The sequence below is a fragment of the Cherax quadricarinatus genome, chromosome 58, assembly GCF_038502225.1.
Source record: "Cherax quadricarinatus isolate ZL_2023a chromosome 58, ASM3850222v1, whole genome shotgun sequence".
NCBI lineage: Eukaryota > Metazoa > Arthropoda > Malacostraca > Decapoda > Parastacidae > Cherax > Cherax quadricarinatus.
In genome coordinates this window covers 27,052,708-27,069,901 of record NC_091349.1, presented here as the reverse complement: position 1 = coordinate 27,069,901, position 17,194 = coordinate 27,052,708, and the positions used below count along the sequence as shown (strand labels likewise).

At 42.4% G+C, this 17,194-nt stretch overlaps 1 protein-coding gene across 1 annotated transcript in view; it reads left to right on the top strand.

Moving 5' to 3' along the window:
- LOC128698121 (protein turtle homolog B-like) overlaps positions 1-13,237 on the top strand; it is a 120,402-nt gene extending 107,165 nt beyond the window's left edge. The window contains exons 13-14 of the mRNA XM_070097655.1: positions 9,668-9,780; positions 11,579-13,237. Of these exons, the coding sequence (XP_069953756.1) occupies positions 9,668-9,780; positions 11,579-12,109 (644 nt within the window). The 3' untranslated portion in view covers positions 12,110-13,237. The remainder of the gene's footprint in view (positions 1-9,667; positions 9,781-11,578) is intronic.
- The last annotated feature ends 3,957 nt before the right edge of the window (positions 13,238-17,194 follow it).

Genomic DNA, 17,194 nt, shown 5'->3' with positions numbered 1-17,194 from the left:
ACTTTGCATTTGGCAGGATTAAATTCGAGAAGCCATTTGCTGGACCAGGTGTCCAGTCTGTCCAGGTCTCTTTGAAGTCCTGCCTGGTCCTCATCAGATTTAATTCTCCTCATTAACTTCACATCATCTGCAAACAGGGACACTTCTGAGTCTAACCCTTCCATCATGTCGTTCACATATACCAAAAATAGCACTGGTCCTAGGACCGACCCCTTTGGAACCCCGCTCGTCACAGGTGCCCACTGTGACACATCATTACGTACCATGACTCGTTGTTGTCTCCCTGTCAGGTATTCTCTGATCCATTGCAGTGCCCTTCCTGTTATATGCACCTGATGCTCTAGCTTCTGCACTAATCTCTTGTGAGGAACTGTGTCAAAGGCCTTCTTGCAGTCCAAGAAGATGCAATCAACCCACCCCTCTCTCTCGTGTCTTACTTCTGTTATTTTATCATAAAACTCCAGAAGGTTTGTGACACAGGATTTGCCTTCCATGAATCCGTGCTGGTTGGCATTTATACTCTTGTTCCGTTCCAGGTGCTCCACCACTCTCCTCCTGATAATCTTCTCCATAATTTTGCATACTATACACGTCAATGACACAGGTCTATAGTTTAGTGCCTCTTTTCTGTCCCCTTTTTTAAAAATGGGAACTACATTTGCCGTCTTCCATACCTCAGGTAGTTGCCCAGTTTCCAGGGACGTGTTGAAGATTGTGGTAAGTGGCACGCACAACATATCTGCTCCCTCTCTAAGGACCCACGGGGAGATGTCCGGTCCCATTGCCTTTGAGGTATCGATGTCCCTTAGCAGTTTCTTCACCTCCTCATCTGTATGTATGTTGTCCAACACTTGTTGGTGTATTCCTTGCTGGTGTCCCCATCTGGTCTGTCCCCCCAGAGTCCTTCCTGACTCTACTGTAAATACTTCCTTAAATCTCGTGTTGAGCTCCTCACATACCTCTTGATCGTTTCTTGTGAGTTCTCCACCTTCTTTCCTCAGCCTTATCACCTGGTCCTTGACTGTTGTCTTCCTCCTAATGTGGCTATACAGCAGTTTCGGGTCAGATTTGACTTTCGATGCTATGTAGTTTTCATACTGTCGTGTGTGTGTGTGTGTGTGTGTGTGTGTGTGTGGTGTGTGTGGTGTGTGTGGTGTGTGGTGTGTGTGGTGTGTGTGTGTGGTGTGGTGTGTGTGGTGTGTGGTGTGTGTGTGTGTGTGGTGTGTGTGGTGTGTGTGGTGTGTGTGGTGTTTGTGTGTGTGTGTGTGTGTGGTGTATGTGTGTGTGTGTGTGTGTGGTGTATGTGTGTGTGTGTGTGTGTGTGGTGTATGTGTGTGTGTGTGTGTGTGTGTGTGTGTGTGTGTGTGTGTGTGTGTGTGTGTGAATGAGTGTGTGTGTGTGTGTGGTGTGTGTGTGTGGTGTGTGTGTGTGGTGTGTGTGTGGTGTGTGTGTGTATGTGGTGTGTGTGTGTGGTGTGTGTGTGTATGTGTGTGTGGTGTGTGTGTGTGTGTGTGTGTGTGTGTGTATGTACTCACCTAATTGTGGTGGCAGGGGTCGAGACTCAGCTCCTGGCCCCGCCTCTTCACTGATCGCTACTGGATCCTCTCTCTCTCTGCTTCCTGAGCTTTGTCATACCTCTTCTTAAAACTATGTATGGTTCCTGCCTCCACTACTTCACTTGCTAGGCTATTCCACTTGCTGACAACTCTATGACTGAAGAAATACTTCCTAACGTCCCTGTGACTCGTCTGAGTCTTCAGCTTCCAGTTGTGACCCCTTGTCCCTGTGTCCCCTCTCTGGAACATCATATCTCTGTCCACCTTGTCTATTCCCCGCAGTATCTTGTATGTCGTTATCATGTCTCCCCTGACCCTTCTGTCCTCCAGTGTCGTCAGTCCGATTTCCCTTAACCTTTCCTCGTACGACATTCCCTTGAGCTCTGGGACTAGCCTTGTTGCAAACCATTGTACTTTCTCTAACTTCTTGACGTGCTTGACCAGGTGTGGGTTCCAGACTGGTGCTGCATACTCCAGTATGGGCCTAACATACACAGTGTACAGTGTCTTGAACGATTCCTTATTAAGGTATCGGAACGCTATTCTCAGGTTTGCCAGGCGCCCGTATGCTGCAGCGGTTATTTGGTTGATGTGTGCCTCCGGTGATGTGCTCGGTGTTATGGTCACCCCAAGGTCTTTCTCCCTGAGTGAGGTCTGTAGTCTTTCTCCACCTAGCCTATACTCTGTCTGCGGTCTTCTTTGCCCCTCCCTAATCTTCATGACTTTGCATTTGGCTGGATTGAATTCGAGAAGCCAGTTACTGGACCACATGTCCAGCCTCTCCAGGTCTCTTTGCAGTCCTGCCTCATCCTCGTCCGATTTAATTCTTCTCATCAACTTCACGTCATCTGCGAACAGGGACACTTCAGAGTCTATTCCTTCCATCATGTCGTTCACATATATCAAAAATAGCACTGGTCCTAGAACTGACCCCTGTGGGACCCCGCTCGTAACAGGCGCCCACTGTGATACCTCTTCACGTACCATGACTCGTTGCTGCCTCCCTGTCAGGTATTCCCTTATCCATTGCAGTGCCCTTCCTTTTACGTGTGTCTGATCCTCCAGCTTCTGCACTAATCTCTTGTGGGGAACTGTCAAAGGCCTTCCTGCAGTCTAGGAAAACGCAATCTACCCAACCCTCTCTCTCGTGTCTTCTGTTACCTTGTCATAAAACTCCAGGAGGTTTGTGATACAAGATTTGCCTTCCATGAACCCATGCTGGTTTTCATTTATAATCTTGTTCCTTTCCAGGTGTTCGACCACTCTCCTCCTGATAATCTTCTCCATGACTTTGCACACGATACATGTCAGAGACACAGGTCTGTAGTTTAGTGCCTCGTTTCTGTTTCCTTTCTTAAATATGGGGACTACATTAGCTGTCTTCCATTTCTCAGGTAGTTGCCCAGTTTCAAGGGATGTGTTGAAGATTGTGGTTAGAGGCACACACAGCATCTCTGCTCCTTCTCTAAGGACCCATGGGGAGATGTTGTCCGGTCCCATCGCCTTTGAGGTGTCAAGGTCACTTAAGAGCTTCTTCACCTCCTCCTCAGTTGTTCGTATGTCATCCAACACTTGTTGGTATATTCCCTCTTGATGTTCCCTTCTGTTCTGTCTTCCCACAGCCCTTCCTGTCTCTACTGTAAAAACTTCCTTAAATCTCCTGTTCAGCTCCTCACATACCTCCTGATCATTTCTTGTGAGTTCTCCACCTTCTGTCCTTAATCTGATCACCTGGTCTTTGACTGTTGTCTTCCTCCTGATGTGGCTATACAACAGTTTCGGGTCAGTCTTGATTCTCGATGCTATGTCATTTTCATACTGTAGCTGGGCCTCCCTCCTTACCTGTGCGTACTCATTCCTGGCTCTGCGACTGATCTCCCTATTTTCGTGTGTTCTCTGCCTTCTGTACTTTTTCCATTCTCTATTGCACTTTGTTTTTGCCTCCTTACACCGTCGGGTGAACCAGGGGCTTGTTCTGGTCTTCCCGTTGTTACTGTTGCCCTTGGGAATGAACCTTTCCACTGCCTCCTTGCATTTTGTTGCTACATATTCCATTATTTCATTTAGTGGCTTTCCTGCCAGTTCTCTGTCCCACTGGACCTCCCGCAGGAAGTTCTTCAACCCTATGTAGTCCCCTCTTTTATAGTCAGGTTTTTCCCAATCTACTCCTGTTATTCTCTCCACTTGCAGCTCTACTATGTATTCAAAGCACAGAACCACGTGGTCGCTAGCTCCTAGGGGACTCTCATACTTGATGTCCTCAATGTCTGAGCTGCCCAGGGTGAACACAAGGTCCAATCTTGCTGGTTCATCCTCCCCTCTCACTCTGGTAGTGTCCTTAACATGTTGGTGCATGAGGTTTTCCAGCACCACGTCCAACATCCTGGCTCTCCATGTTTCGGGACCCCCATGTGGCTCCAGGTTTTCCCAGTCAATCTCCCTGTGGTTGAAATCCCCCATAACAAGCAACTTTGCTCTGCTGGAGTGAGCTCTTCTTGCCACCTCAGCAAGTGTGTCCACCATTGCTCTGTTGCTCTCTTCATATTCCTCTCTTGGCCTCCTGCAGTTCTGTGGTGGATTATACATCACTGCAATGACCACTTTGTGTTCCCCCGACTGAAGTGTACCTGCTATGTAGTCTCTTTCTCCCGTCTCATCTATTCCTTCCATTTTCTCGAATTTCCATCTGTTTTTTACGAGCAGAGCAACCCCACCTCCCCCCTGCCCCTTCTATCTTTCCTCATGATCTGGTATCCTGGTGGGAAGATTGCATCTGTTATTGTCTCCATGAGTTTTGTTTCTGTAACTGCTATGATGTCTGGGGACTTCTCATTGATTCTTTCTTGCCATTCCTCATGTTTATTCGTTAATCCATCTGCATTTGTGTACCAAACCTTCAACTTCTGTTCTAATACTGTAACTGTGGTGCGGGGGGTGGAAACAGAGGGATCGGTGTGTGATGGTTGGTTTGGATTGTTCAGTTGCCTTGGGGGTGTCGTGGCTGGAGTCCTTCTGCAGGTGTTTCTGGGGGGTGCGCTTGTCCTTCCATTTGATCCTGGGTTATTCTGCTCTCCTTTTTCATTTCCTCCCATTTCTCCTTTCGTTTTTGAACTCTCTCTTTCATTGTCTTCCTTTCGTCCTGTGTTCTGTCTCGGTCGAGGTACACACTCCGGAACTCCTGCTTGCCTCTCAGCCGTGCTTTCTCCTGCAGGATCATGGTTCGGGTTGATTCTGCCTTGAAAATTACTTTGAGAGGCCGATTCCTTTTCTTTGTGAGCCACCCAATTCTCCGAAAATTTGCCACCTGGGTCATGTCTCCCTCGCCTATCACCTTCATGATGTCTTCAATCGCTTTTTTCTCCTCCTGCTTTCTTTCATCATAAGTTTCCCCTTTAGCTTCGTCTAGCCCATAGACAAACACGGATCTCTCCCTTTCCACCTCCCACTGTGACTCCCATTGCATCCTCTGATGTGTTTTAGTTCCTTCCCGTGGAGTGTTCCTTCCTTCAGTCCCTTCCCTCGTTATGGCCCCTATGCTTCTTGGTTTATCCTTCCTGCTCACCTGCTCCTGGCCCCCACAGGTATCTGGTAAGGTCCTTGCACATGTCCTAGTTCCTTCGATGTCTTCCAACCTCTCTTTCTGTCCTAGAGTGCTCCCTGTCTTTGTTTTGGCCCCATGTGGGTTTGACAGGACCTCTGCGTACAGTTTAGTTTCCATGCTTCCTTCGGACCTGTTGTCTGTGTTCGATGTAGCCATTGCCGATGCTACTTCTGTAATATCTTTTTCTCTGTGCTGTTTCAGATGTCTCAGCTCCTCTTCTAATCTCTCTATCTTGATTTCTGCTTCTGTGGCCTGTTGCTTCCACCTTCTGCATTCTGCTGCTAACCTCTCTTCCATCTTCCTTTCCAGCTCATCTAGTCTCCTTCCCCAGTCTTCCTCCCTTTTTTTGAGCTCTATCTCCCATTCCTCCCTCTCAGATTCGTCCTTGGAACGAATGTGTGTGTGTGTGTGTGTGTGTGTGTGTGTGTGTGTGTGGTGTATGTGTGTGTGTGTGTGTGTGTGTGTGTGGTGTGTGTGTGGTGTGTGTGTGTGTGTGTGTGTACTCACCTATTTGTACTCACCTATTTGTGGTTGCAGGGGTCGAGTCACAGCTCCTGGCCCCGCCTCTTCGCTGATTGCTACTAGGTCCTCTCTCTCCCTGCCCCATGAGCTCTATCATACCTCGCCTTAAAACTATGTATGGTTCCTGCCTCCACCACATCACTTTCTAGGCTATTCCATGGCCTGACTACTCTATGACTGAAGAAATACTTCCTAACATCCCTTTGATTCATCTGAGTCTTCAACTTCCAGTTGTGACCTCTTGTGTCTGTGTCCCATCTCTGGAACATCCCGTCTTTGTCCACCTCGTCTATTCCGCGCAGTATTTTATATGTCGTTATCATGTCTCCCCTGACCCTCCTGACCTCCAGTGTCGTCAGGCCGATTTCCCTCAACCTTTCTTCATAGGACAATCCCCGTAGCTCTGGGACTAGTCTTGTTGCAAACCTTTGCACTTTCTCTAATTTCTTGACGTGCTTGACTAGGTGTGGATTCCAAACTGGTGCTGCATACTCCAGTATGGGCCTGACGTAGATGGTGTACAGAGTCTTAAACGAATCCTTACTGAGGTATCGGAACGCTATCCGTAGGTTTGCCAGGCGCCCGTATGCTGCAGCAGTTATCTGATTGATGTGCGCCTCAGGAGATATGCTCGGTGTTATACTCACCCCCAGATCTTTTTCCTTGAGTGAGGTTTGCAGTCTTTGGCCATCTAAACTATATTGTGTCTGCGGTCTTCTTTGCCCTTCCCCAATCTTCATGACTTTGCATTTGGCAGGGTTAAATTCAAGGAGCCAGTTGCTGGACCAGGCTTGTAGCCTGTCCAGATCTCTTTGTAGTCCTGCCTGATCCTCGTCCGATTCGATTCTTCTCATTAACTTCACATCGTCTGCAATCAAGGACACTTCTGAGTCTATCCCTTCCGTTATGTCGTTCACGTGTGTGTGTGTGTGTGTGTGTGTGTGTGTGTGGTGTATGTATGTGTGTGTGTGGTGTATGTATGTGTGTGTGGTGTACTCACCTAATTGTACTCACCTAATTGTGGTTGCAGGGGTCGAGACTCAGCTCCTGGCCCCGCCTCTTCACTGATCGCTACTGGATCCTCTCTCTCTCTGCTTCCTGAGCTTTGTCATACCTCTTCTTAAAACTATGTATGGTTCCTGCCTCCACTACTTCACTTGCTAGGCTATTCCACTTGCTGACAACTCTATGACTGAAGAAATACTTCCTAACGTCCCTGTGACTCGTCTGAGTCTTCAGCTTCCAGTTGTGACCCCTTGTCCCAGTGTCCCCTCTCTGGAACATCCTATCTCTGTCCACCTTGTCTATTCCCCGCAATATCTTTTATGTCGTTATCATGTCTCCCCTGACCCTTCTGTCCTCCAATGTCGTCAGTCCGATTTCCCTTAACCTTTCCTCGTACGACATTCCCTTGAGCTCTGGGACTAGCCTTGTTGCAAACCTTTGTACTTTCTCTAACTTCTTGACGTGCTTGACCAGGTGTGGGTTCCAGACTGGTGCTGCATACTCCAGTATGGGCCTAACATACACAGTGTACAGTGTCTTGAACGATTCCCTCGTGTGTGTATGTGTGCACGCGCGCGCTCGTGTGGGTGAATGACCCACTAAATATTTGTATTTAAACTCGTTACAATTGTGACCAGGTGTGGACGTATCAGTGGTTCATTACTTTGTAATTTGTTCATGACTGTAACCATGTATAGGAGTGAGGCTGATTCATTACCTCTGTAACTTGCCATGATTGTGACCAGATCTACCTGGAGTACATTACCTTTGTAACTTGTCATGATTGTGACCAGATCTACCTGGAGTTCATTACCTTTGTAACTTGCCATGATTGTGACCAGATCTACCTGGAGTTCATTACCGTTGTAACTTGTCATGATTGTGACCAGATCTACCTGGAGTACATTACCTTTGTAACTAGTTCAGGTATCATAACTTTGGGGTCCAGTCCCTGGACCCATTATATACCTTTCTAATCTTTTGACTACCGCCCACAGGATGGGTACGGGGTGCATAATAAAGATATTAAACTATTTATCATTATTATTATAATTTTTATTATAATTATTTTTATTATTTTTTTATTAACACATCAGCCGTTTCTCACCAAGGCAAGGTGGCCCGAAAAAGGAATGCTTTCACCATCATTCCCTCCATCGCTGTCTTGCCAGAGGCTCGCTTACACTACAGTTATAAAACTGAAACATTAACATGCCGCCTTCAGAGTGCCGGCACTGTACTCCCCAATTCCAGGAATCAAGTCCGGCCTGCCAGTTTTCCTGAATCCCTTCATAATTACCTTGCTCACACTCCAGCACGTCAAGTCCTAAATACCATTTGTCTCCATTTGCTTCTGACATGCTCATGCACGCTTGCTGGAAGTCCAAGCCCCATGCACACAAAACCTCCTTTACCCCCTCTCTAACCTTTCCTAGGCCGACCTCTACCCCGCCTTCCCTCCACTACTGATTTATACACTCTCAAAGTCATTCTATTTTGTTCCATCCTCTCTACACGTGCGATCCATCTCAACCCATCCTCAGCCCTCTAGATAATAGTTTTGTTAGTCCCGCACCTCCTCCTAATTTGAAAACTACGAATAATCTGCATTATATTCACACCACACATTGCCCTCAGACATGACATCTCCACTGCCTCCAGCCTTCTCCTTGTTGCAACATTCACCACCCATGCTTCACACCCATATAAGAGCATTGGCATAACTATACTCTCATACATTCCCCTTAATTTTTCCATGGATAAAGTTCTTTGTCTCCACAGACTCCTAAGTGTGCCACTAACCTTTTCTTTCCTCGTCATTTCTATTATTCATCTCATCTTTCACAGACCCATCCGCTGACACGTCCACTCCTAAATATCTGAATACATTCACCTCCCCCATACTCTCTCCCTCCAATCTGATATCCAATCATCTTTCGTTACATAATTTTATCCTCGTCACCTTACTCTTTCCTAGATTCACTTTTAATTTCCTTCTTTTACATACCCTACCAAACTCATCCACCAAACTATGCAATTTCTCTTCAGAATCTCCCAAAAGCACAGTGTCATCAGCAAAGAGCATCTGTGAAAACTCCCACTTTGATCTTCTAATCCCACACCTCTTGCCAACACCCGAGCATTCACTTCTCTTACAACCACATCTATAAATATAATGAACAACCATGTTGACATCTGCTTCAAAGATTTAAAAAAAATCATCGATTCCAAAAATTGCTCAATTCACTGGGTTTGTTTTTCATATTTATACGCAAACAAATGCGGAATTAGTTGGCCACAATCATCAGAAATTATTACAACTAGATGTAGAACTGGATGATTTCTCATTATTGTTGCCTTTCAGTATCAGTCTTGATTTGCAGTTTTGGATGATTTCTGACAGACTTGGCTTCGTTTTACATGCAGTTCTATATGATTTCTGACAGACGTGGTCTCGTTTACTTGCAGTTCTGGATGATTTATAACAGACGAGGCCTCGTTTAACTGCAGTTCTGGATGATTTATGACAGACGAGGCTTCACAGGAGAAACATTTAACTGCATCAGTAACAACAGTAGATTATATCCTCATACTTCGTAATTTTGTTTATTAAATCGCCTAGAGTATTGCAATTTTATGCTTGCGGTAAATTGAATAGTAAAGTGAGATACTAAGAAGAGATTTATAGCACTTTAACCAACACTTGTGCAACATACGGGACATAGCTAATATGAACCACATGCAGCATACTCCCAAAAGTGTCCCATACCTAAAGAAATCATCATGAATGCCACAAACATAATATAGCCACATATTTATTGCTGATGAATCAAAATCATGAATGTGTCTTACGCATTATAACCCTAACATATGTTGAATAACTATTACATATTCGCAGCATCCGTAGAGCAGTCATCATTATGTACCACCATAATGTAACCTCCCACAAATGACCCACATATTAACAGCATCATATAAACAGTAACATCATCGTGGGTGGTTGAAGGAGTGAAGACTATCAGCTCAGCCTCGCTGTCCACATCTTATTCAACATTACCCAGGACCCAACACCTCTGCTCCCTGGCTAGCTACCAGGTATGTAGTCAGAGAGAGAGAGAGAGAGAGAGAGAGAGAGAGAGAGAGAGAGAGAAAGAGAGAGAGAGAGAGAGAGGGGGGGGGGAGTGTGTGTGTATGTGCGTATGTATAGATGTATACGTGTATATGAATATATGTTTAAGTGTATGTGTGGCCCTAAAACTGATTTTCAGTTTCAATAATAAGGTAACTATTGGAACTGATCCCTTCAGTCGTGATTGTTGGCCCCAATCATTGATTTAGGGGTCTGAATAGTTGGACTGAAATTCTCTTGGCACAAATGAATGCCGTGCCCTTAAACTCTAGGATGGAAGGACGTTACAGCCGTCATCCTGGGTTTTCAGAATCAACTATGATCATTTTGGAAATGACCCAGTTTTAATTTCCCTTCCAATGGCCAGATTTCGGTGTTTTTTGTTCACTCCCAGTAGAGCCAAAACCGTTAACAAATCCTTAATTATTTTTAGGGGGGGTCTGATAATATATTGGGCTGAGGGTGCTAGAGAGAATACGCCAGAATTCTCTGGCATCTACTTAGAATTCATCCTGATTGATGGACTGAAAACTTTCTAGCAAAGGTGAGAGACTCATCACTGAGACTACTTCATGTCTTACACCGTCTCCAGGTAGCAGAACTAAAGAATAAAAAGGCACAATACCGTGACTGGAACAATACACAAATAAACCGCACATAGAAAATCAAACTTATAACGATGTTTCGGTCCGTCTTGGATCATTAACTAGTTACACGTCGTCTTAAGTCTCATTCTCCAATGTCCGGTTTATTTGTTTATTGCTGAACTAGTTCGCGAAACATCTCCAGGTGATCCACATATCCACCTGAATATTAAATCCAAGATAAATTTATTATTAACTGTTATTACAGAGATTACAGCGATATTTTCTAGAGAAGGTACAACATTTAATACTCAAGAATTATGTTGATTTTAATATAAGCTGGATGTGAGAAGTGGGTTATAATAAATCTTTGTGAGCCTAGAGGTTGAGAGAAATGTAACTGAATGATTTTGGGAAATGGTAAGTGAATATTTCGAGATTTTTTTAATACAGTGAGAGAATAAATCTTTAACGAGACCTTAATACCATATCGTTTAGGGCATCGTAGGAAAATTTCGAGTGATTGGGGTATGTGATAACGTGGTTTATTTTATTAAACTGTTTTAATAAAAGTAAAGTAAGAGGAAATACATTGTTTTGGGAAATAGAGGATAAATACACAAGGTATGATTAAGTATAGAGTAATAATACTTTACTACACTTTGTGTTGGTGGATACAACCTTAATGGGTAATCTTCTGAACGTATATGTTTTTAAAGAAGCTACGAATATGTCAGTTCATTGGTTAGTGGCAGGTATAGTAACGGCAAACTGGAACATGAGAAGAATGATGACTTTGGGTAAAAAAAGAAGTGAAAGCAAATGGAAACATAAAATGTGATAGCTAGAGGTGTGTTCACGAGAGATTGTTGAGGACGTGGAGATTGAAGAGGCATAATGTGAATGTAAGAACACAAGAGTGCACAGCAGAAGGTTGTAATTATTGAGTGCAAGAAGGAAGCGAAATACTAAGTAGAATTATAATAAGAATAAATAAGATAAGGAGAAAATGTAAATATGATGTATAAATGGTAAAACATTGGTTGTAACAGAGGTTCATAAAAAAAACTTGATGCAGTGCCAAAGGTTCACATTACATACATTAGACAGGATTTGCATTAATTTATTCTGGTTTTGTAAAACTGAAAATTAATATTTTCAGCAGCAGCAGCAGCAGCAGCAGCAGCAGTGTTCCGCCAACGACGTGCAGTATGCAGAACTAGTGTTAGGAGGCGCAACCTGTAGCCCTCACCATCTCGACCTGCACAGAGGTCCAATTACCCCTCATCACGATCCACAGAGAACAGCACCCATGTCACAACACACTCTCCAGAGAACTATATCAAACCCACAGCTCAATGATCCGCAGAGAGTCATATACGCTACCCTCGATCACAAGCACAGACAAACTCACTTCCCACCTTTGACACTTGCAGCTTACTCCCAGCCTGTGGTGATCACTAACACTCCCACACACAGTGGGCTCCATCAAGCCCTCCACCATTCTACCTCCACACATAGTGGACTTCAAGGGAACCTCCACGCCACCACCTCTACCCAAAATGCTCCTACGCAGGCATTACCGAGACCTCACTGGACATCCTCCTCTGCGTCTGTAGGGCATCGACAATCTTTAAAGCAAGACCTATGCTCAAGGGACCCAGAAGCTTCACTCCTACCTGTCCCCAGCCAAAAGGAGAGCTCAGTATAGGAATGTCACACTGATGACCATTGTTGTCAAATACTTGTGAGAGCTTTATTTTGAACTGGAAATGGGCATCAATACCAACATTATCCAGACAATAACACTTAAATATAGTAGGTACCTTTACTCACGACAAAGTTTTGCCAAATCAGTCATCAAATCAGTATAGAACACGTCATGAATATACGAAGGAGACATTCTGGGGGCACAAGAATACTGCAGGATGTAAACTGAAGGTCAGAGTTGAAATTTCCTCTGAGTGTTTGTGAGTCCATTCATAATACCATTAATAATAATTCTCTTGTGAAAACAGTGATTACGTTTGCTCTATAATTTAATTACCGACCAATAGTTTTCTTCTGCAAGAATTTCCTGCACTTTTCCTATATATTGTGAGTCATGCAATATTACAGCGCCCTGGCAGTTAATTGTTCTTATAATTACAGTAATATTTGACTTCAAAGTCTTTAATACCTCGTATTATTCTTTCTCACTGGCTGGAAATGAGTAACAAAATGTTTAAAACTGTAAAATGAAAGGTTTGCTATTTATACAGAACCTTCACTACAATTATAACAAGACTTATAAACACCTTTTCTAATGGAACAATTGCGGTATATACACACAGGTGTTCAAAGGCTGGCTGAGATTTTTTTCTACAATGTAGTAAATAAGAAAATCTCAAGGATAAAACAACTTATTTCAACTTCTGTAAGATTCCCGCTGGAAAGATTAGTAAGAACTTCACTGCTGTCATTATTAAAAGATTATGTTATGTCTAGCTTTCTAACATTTTTTTCAATATAATTTTTACTTTGACAATCTTTTATCGTTTTACCTGAGAAATTTACAGAAAAGTCAAGGGTAATCGATACCATATACCAGATTCTTCTGCTGATCAGTAAAAAAAATCTCGTTATTTAAATACTTTAGAAAAAATTTGTCTAATGTATCTTAAAATTCTTCCCAAATTTTTATTAAATATAAATGAATCCAATTTGTATAACCCAAGACTAATATTCATATTATTTACAAAAGTATCTTGTATGAAACTTAATTCTATTCCTCTCGCCTTTTTTTTTTTTTTTTTTTTTTTGCGCTCTTGTATCATTTTGAGAGACAACAGAGAACAAGATATCATTAAGCTCATCGGAGAGCAATACATAATTCTGGGAGTTAGTAGGAAACGAGATATCTTACTATATGCACAGTTTTCATTTCGTATTTTATGAGCAATAAATTATTTAGTTACCTTGGGGTGCCCAAGGAACACAATCAATTATTTAGTAACCTTGGGGTGCCCAAGGAACACAATCAATTATTTAGTAACCTTGGGGTGCCCAAGGAACACAATAAATTATTTAGTAACCTCGGGATGCCCAAGGAACACAAATTATTTAGTTACCTTGGGGTGCCCAAGGAACACAATAAATTATTTAGTTACCTTGGGGTGCCCAAGGAACACAATAAATTATTTAGTTACCTTGGGGTGCCCAAGGAACACAATAAATTATTTAGTAACCTTGGGGTGCCCAAGGAACACAATAAATTATTTAGTTACCTTGGGATGCCCAAGGGTGACAATATTTTTTTAGTTACAAATAAAATTATTTTCTCTTCAATTTACAGCTTCAAAGCTTATAAAGTACTCGAGGGTCGTTACAGCTTCATGTAACCTCATCTCCATCAGTCATGAAAATTGGAATCCCTTAAATAAGCATTATAGTAAATCTCGGTATATACACTTAAAGACATACACTTGCCAGGGTATAAATACTTGACTCTTGACTGCCAGAAAATATTAATGAATATTTTTACATTTGTGTAAGTTTATTGCCTGAGAGAGTATATTTGACGTTTTAATTTTTTGGCTAACATTTTATTAGGAATAATTTGAATGATAATTACAATAATATTATTATTATTATTATTATTATTATTATTATTATTATTATTATTAGTGATCGTTGATTAATTAATTAGTTGAGAAATGTCTTTCACTTAAAAAGCATTAATAATTTCTAACTAATTCTCTGGCATTATTACGGGATGTATTTTGAAAATATAAAATTGAATTATACGAACACCAGCGAATAAGTAACTAATATTTAGTTTAATACTGTGCTGACACATCAATTTTGGAAGGTTTTAAATTGAATTCTGTTAAGGAAGATAGGAATGTGACCCACAAAATTTCATCAGGGAACAATATTTTGCAATTTATAGTAGAGGGTGTCCAAAAAAGTCTCCATACATAGTGTGTTATGCAGGTTTGCGCATTTATGTGAAGACAGGCTGCATATAATGTAAAATGCTGGTATTGTAAAAATGCTCCCACAATCTTATAAAAAAATGGTCATCAATTTGTAGGGCACTTTTTTTTACACTATCAACACCTTATATACAACTTATCTTCATATTACTGCACAAACCTGCATAAGGAAAATTTACAAGTGTAGCAATATGTAACTATTTTCAGGAAATTCTCTACGCGATTATCTTTGTAAACAGACGCTGAAGGACCTCTCCCACTCAAGCTCACTCGTAGAAACACATCTGATCCATAACACTTCCAGTCGTGTTATATTTTGCAGTAATTTGTCCAACAGTGTGCTGGGTGATGTGCTTGCCATGTGTCCTGTAAAAGTTCAATGAAACCTGACAACAGCTTCCTGATCCAGTCATGACAACGATTACGTTCTTCCTTTGACAGAGGCATTTTAAAGGGCATCTTAAAGAAAATGGCTATATGAAGACTTTAGGGACACCTTGTAGATATCAAGTAAAGGTTTGGTGCCTTTACAAACAGTTTTCTATCTTAAAAATCTTATATAAAAAAACATTTATGGTATTTTATTGATAGCTGTTGTATTTATAGAAGTTGTATTTTACGAATTATGTATATAAAGGTAATGTATTTATAGGATAAACATATTTTAATGATATGAAGAAAAAATCTCTTAATTTGTGTCCATATCTAATAATTCTCAAGTAATTTTACTAACATGCAGCAAGAGTTTTAATACAAAAACTAATTTTCAAACTATGAATAAAAACAATGATTTTTCTCGTGCTTTCTATTGATAGTTACCTGGTTTATCATTAATTTTCAGGGGAGAATTGAAAAATTTAAAATATGCTACGTATTTACTAAGGTAATTATTAAACTCCACTCCTGTCATATACGGGAGAAAATTCCTGATATCATAAAATCATTAATTATTTTCAGTAATTAGTAAATTTTTAAAACATTAAAAGGTTTTATTTTCAATTGAAGCAATTAAATTTTTTACAATGTATTTAGCCAATTTGATTTCAAATCCTTATGAAGTGTAAATCTATGAGATGAGCAGAGCTCATCTCATAGATTTACACTATATTCTCTGTACTTTCACATAACAGAAGCTCAGACTTTATTTCAGGTAGCAATGGCACTGCACAGACCCTCTCACAGGTATAGTATTTTATTATCAAAACCATAATAAAGCACCAGTTAAAAATGAGACGTAATGAGAAAGTTTTACCAGTTTGAGTAAGTAACAAAAAAAGGCACAAAACTGTGACTGGAACACTACACAACCCACAAATGGGAGAGAGGAGGTTACGACGACGTTTCGGTCCGACTTGGAGCATTTGTGACTTTGTAAATGGTCCAAGTCGTACCGAAACGTCGTCGTAAGCATGTGCGGGTTATTTGTGTACAGTTTGACTAAGGTTTTTGCTGCTTTCTCTGCAACAGCGAGAGAGATGCGAGCTGACAGATATTTAATAGGGAAATCACGCTTTCCATCCTCCTGTATGGGCGTTGATGCAAGCATGCCTGGAGCAGTGCATGCAGCAGCCTGCGTGTTGATGCAAGCATGCCTGGAGCAGTGCATGCAGCAGCCTGCGTGTTGATGCAAGCATGCCTGGAGCAGCACATGCAGCAGCCTGCGTGTTGATGCAAGCATGCCTGGAGCAGTGCATGCAGCAGCCTGCGTGTTGATGCAAGCATGCCTGGAGCAGTGCATGCAGCAGCCTGCGTGTTGATGCAAGCATGCCTGGAGCAGTGCATGCAGCAGCCTGCGTGTTGATGCAAGCATGCCTGGAGCAGTGCATGCAGCAGCCTGCATGATGATGCAAGCATGCCTGGAGCAGCACATGCAGCAGCCTGCGTGTTGATGCAAGCATGCCTGGAGCAGCACATGCAGCAGCCTGCGTGTTGATGCAAGCATGCCTGGAGCAGCACATGCAGCAGCCTGCGTGTTGATGCAAGCATGCCTGGAGCAGCAGCCTGCGTGTTGATGCAAGCATGCCTGGAGCAGCACATGCAGCAGCCTGCGTGTTGATGCAAGCATGCCTGGAGCAGTGCATGCAGCAGCCTGCGTGTTGATGCAAGCATGCCTGGAGCAGCACATGCAGCAGCCTGCGTGTTGATGCAAGCATGCCTGGAGCAGTGCATGCAGCAGCCTGCGTGATGATGCAAGCATGCCTGGAGCAGCACATGCAGCAGCCTGCGTGTTGATGCAAGCATGCCTGGAGCAGCACATGCAGCAGCCTGCGTGTTGATTACGATGATCATTCAGTCAACAAATAAATAACTTCATGACAATACAAGAGTTCAAATTGTAACCATAAAACACCCTCCGTTACTTGTTGAAACATCATTTAAAAATATTGTCGTTCACTCACGTATTAGTTATCACAGACATGAGGGATCACATTGTGCAAGTTATTGTTGTCAGTGAGTATACAAGATAAGGCATTTTCACAATATATTAATTATCAGTGAACTGCTCTTCCCTTACCTCTTTCCAGAGCGCTAATTCATTACTTAATAATACATTAATAAATAACAAAAAGGCACAATACCGTGACTGGAACGATACACAAATAACCCGCACATAAAAGAGAGAAGCTTACGACGACGTTTCGGTCCGACTTGGACCATTGACAAAGTCACACTAACAGAGGTATAGCAGGACAGCTATATATAGGCAGGAAGAGGTGGAGGTAGTAGTAGTAGTAGTAGTAGTAGTAGTAGTACAAGAATTGTATATAATACCGACAGGATGAAATGACACATGCACAACACCCGGGCATCCCCACCGT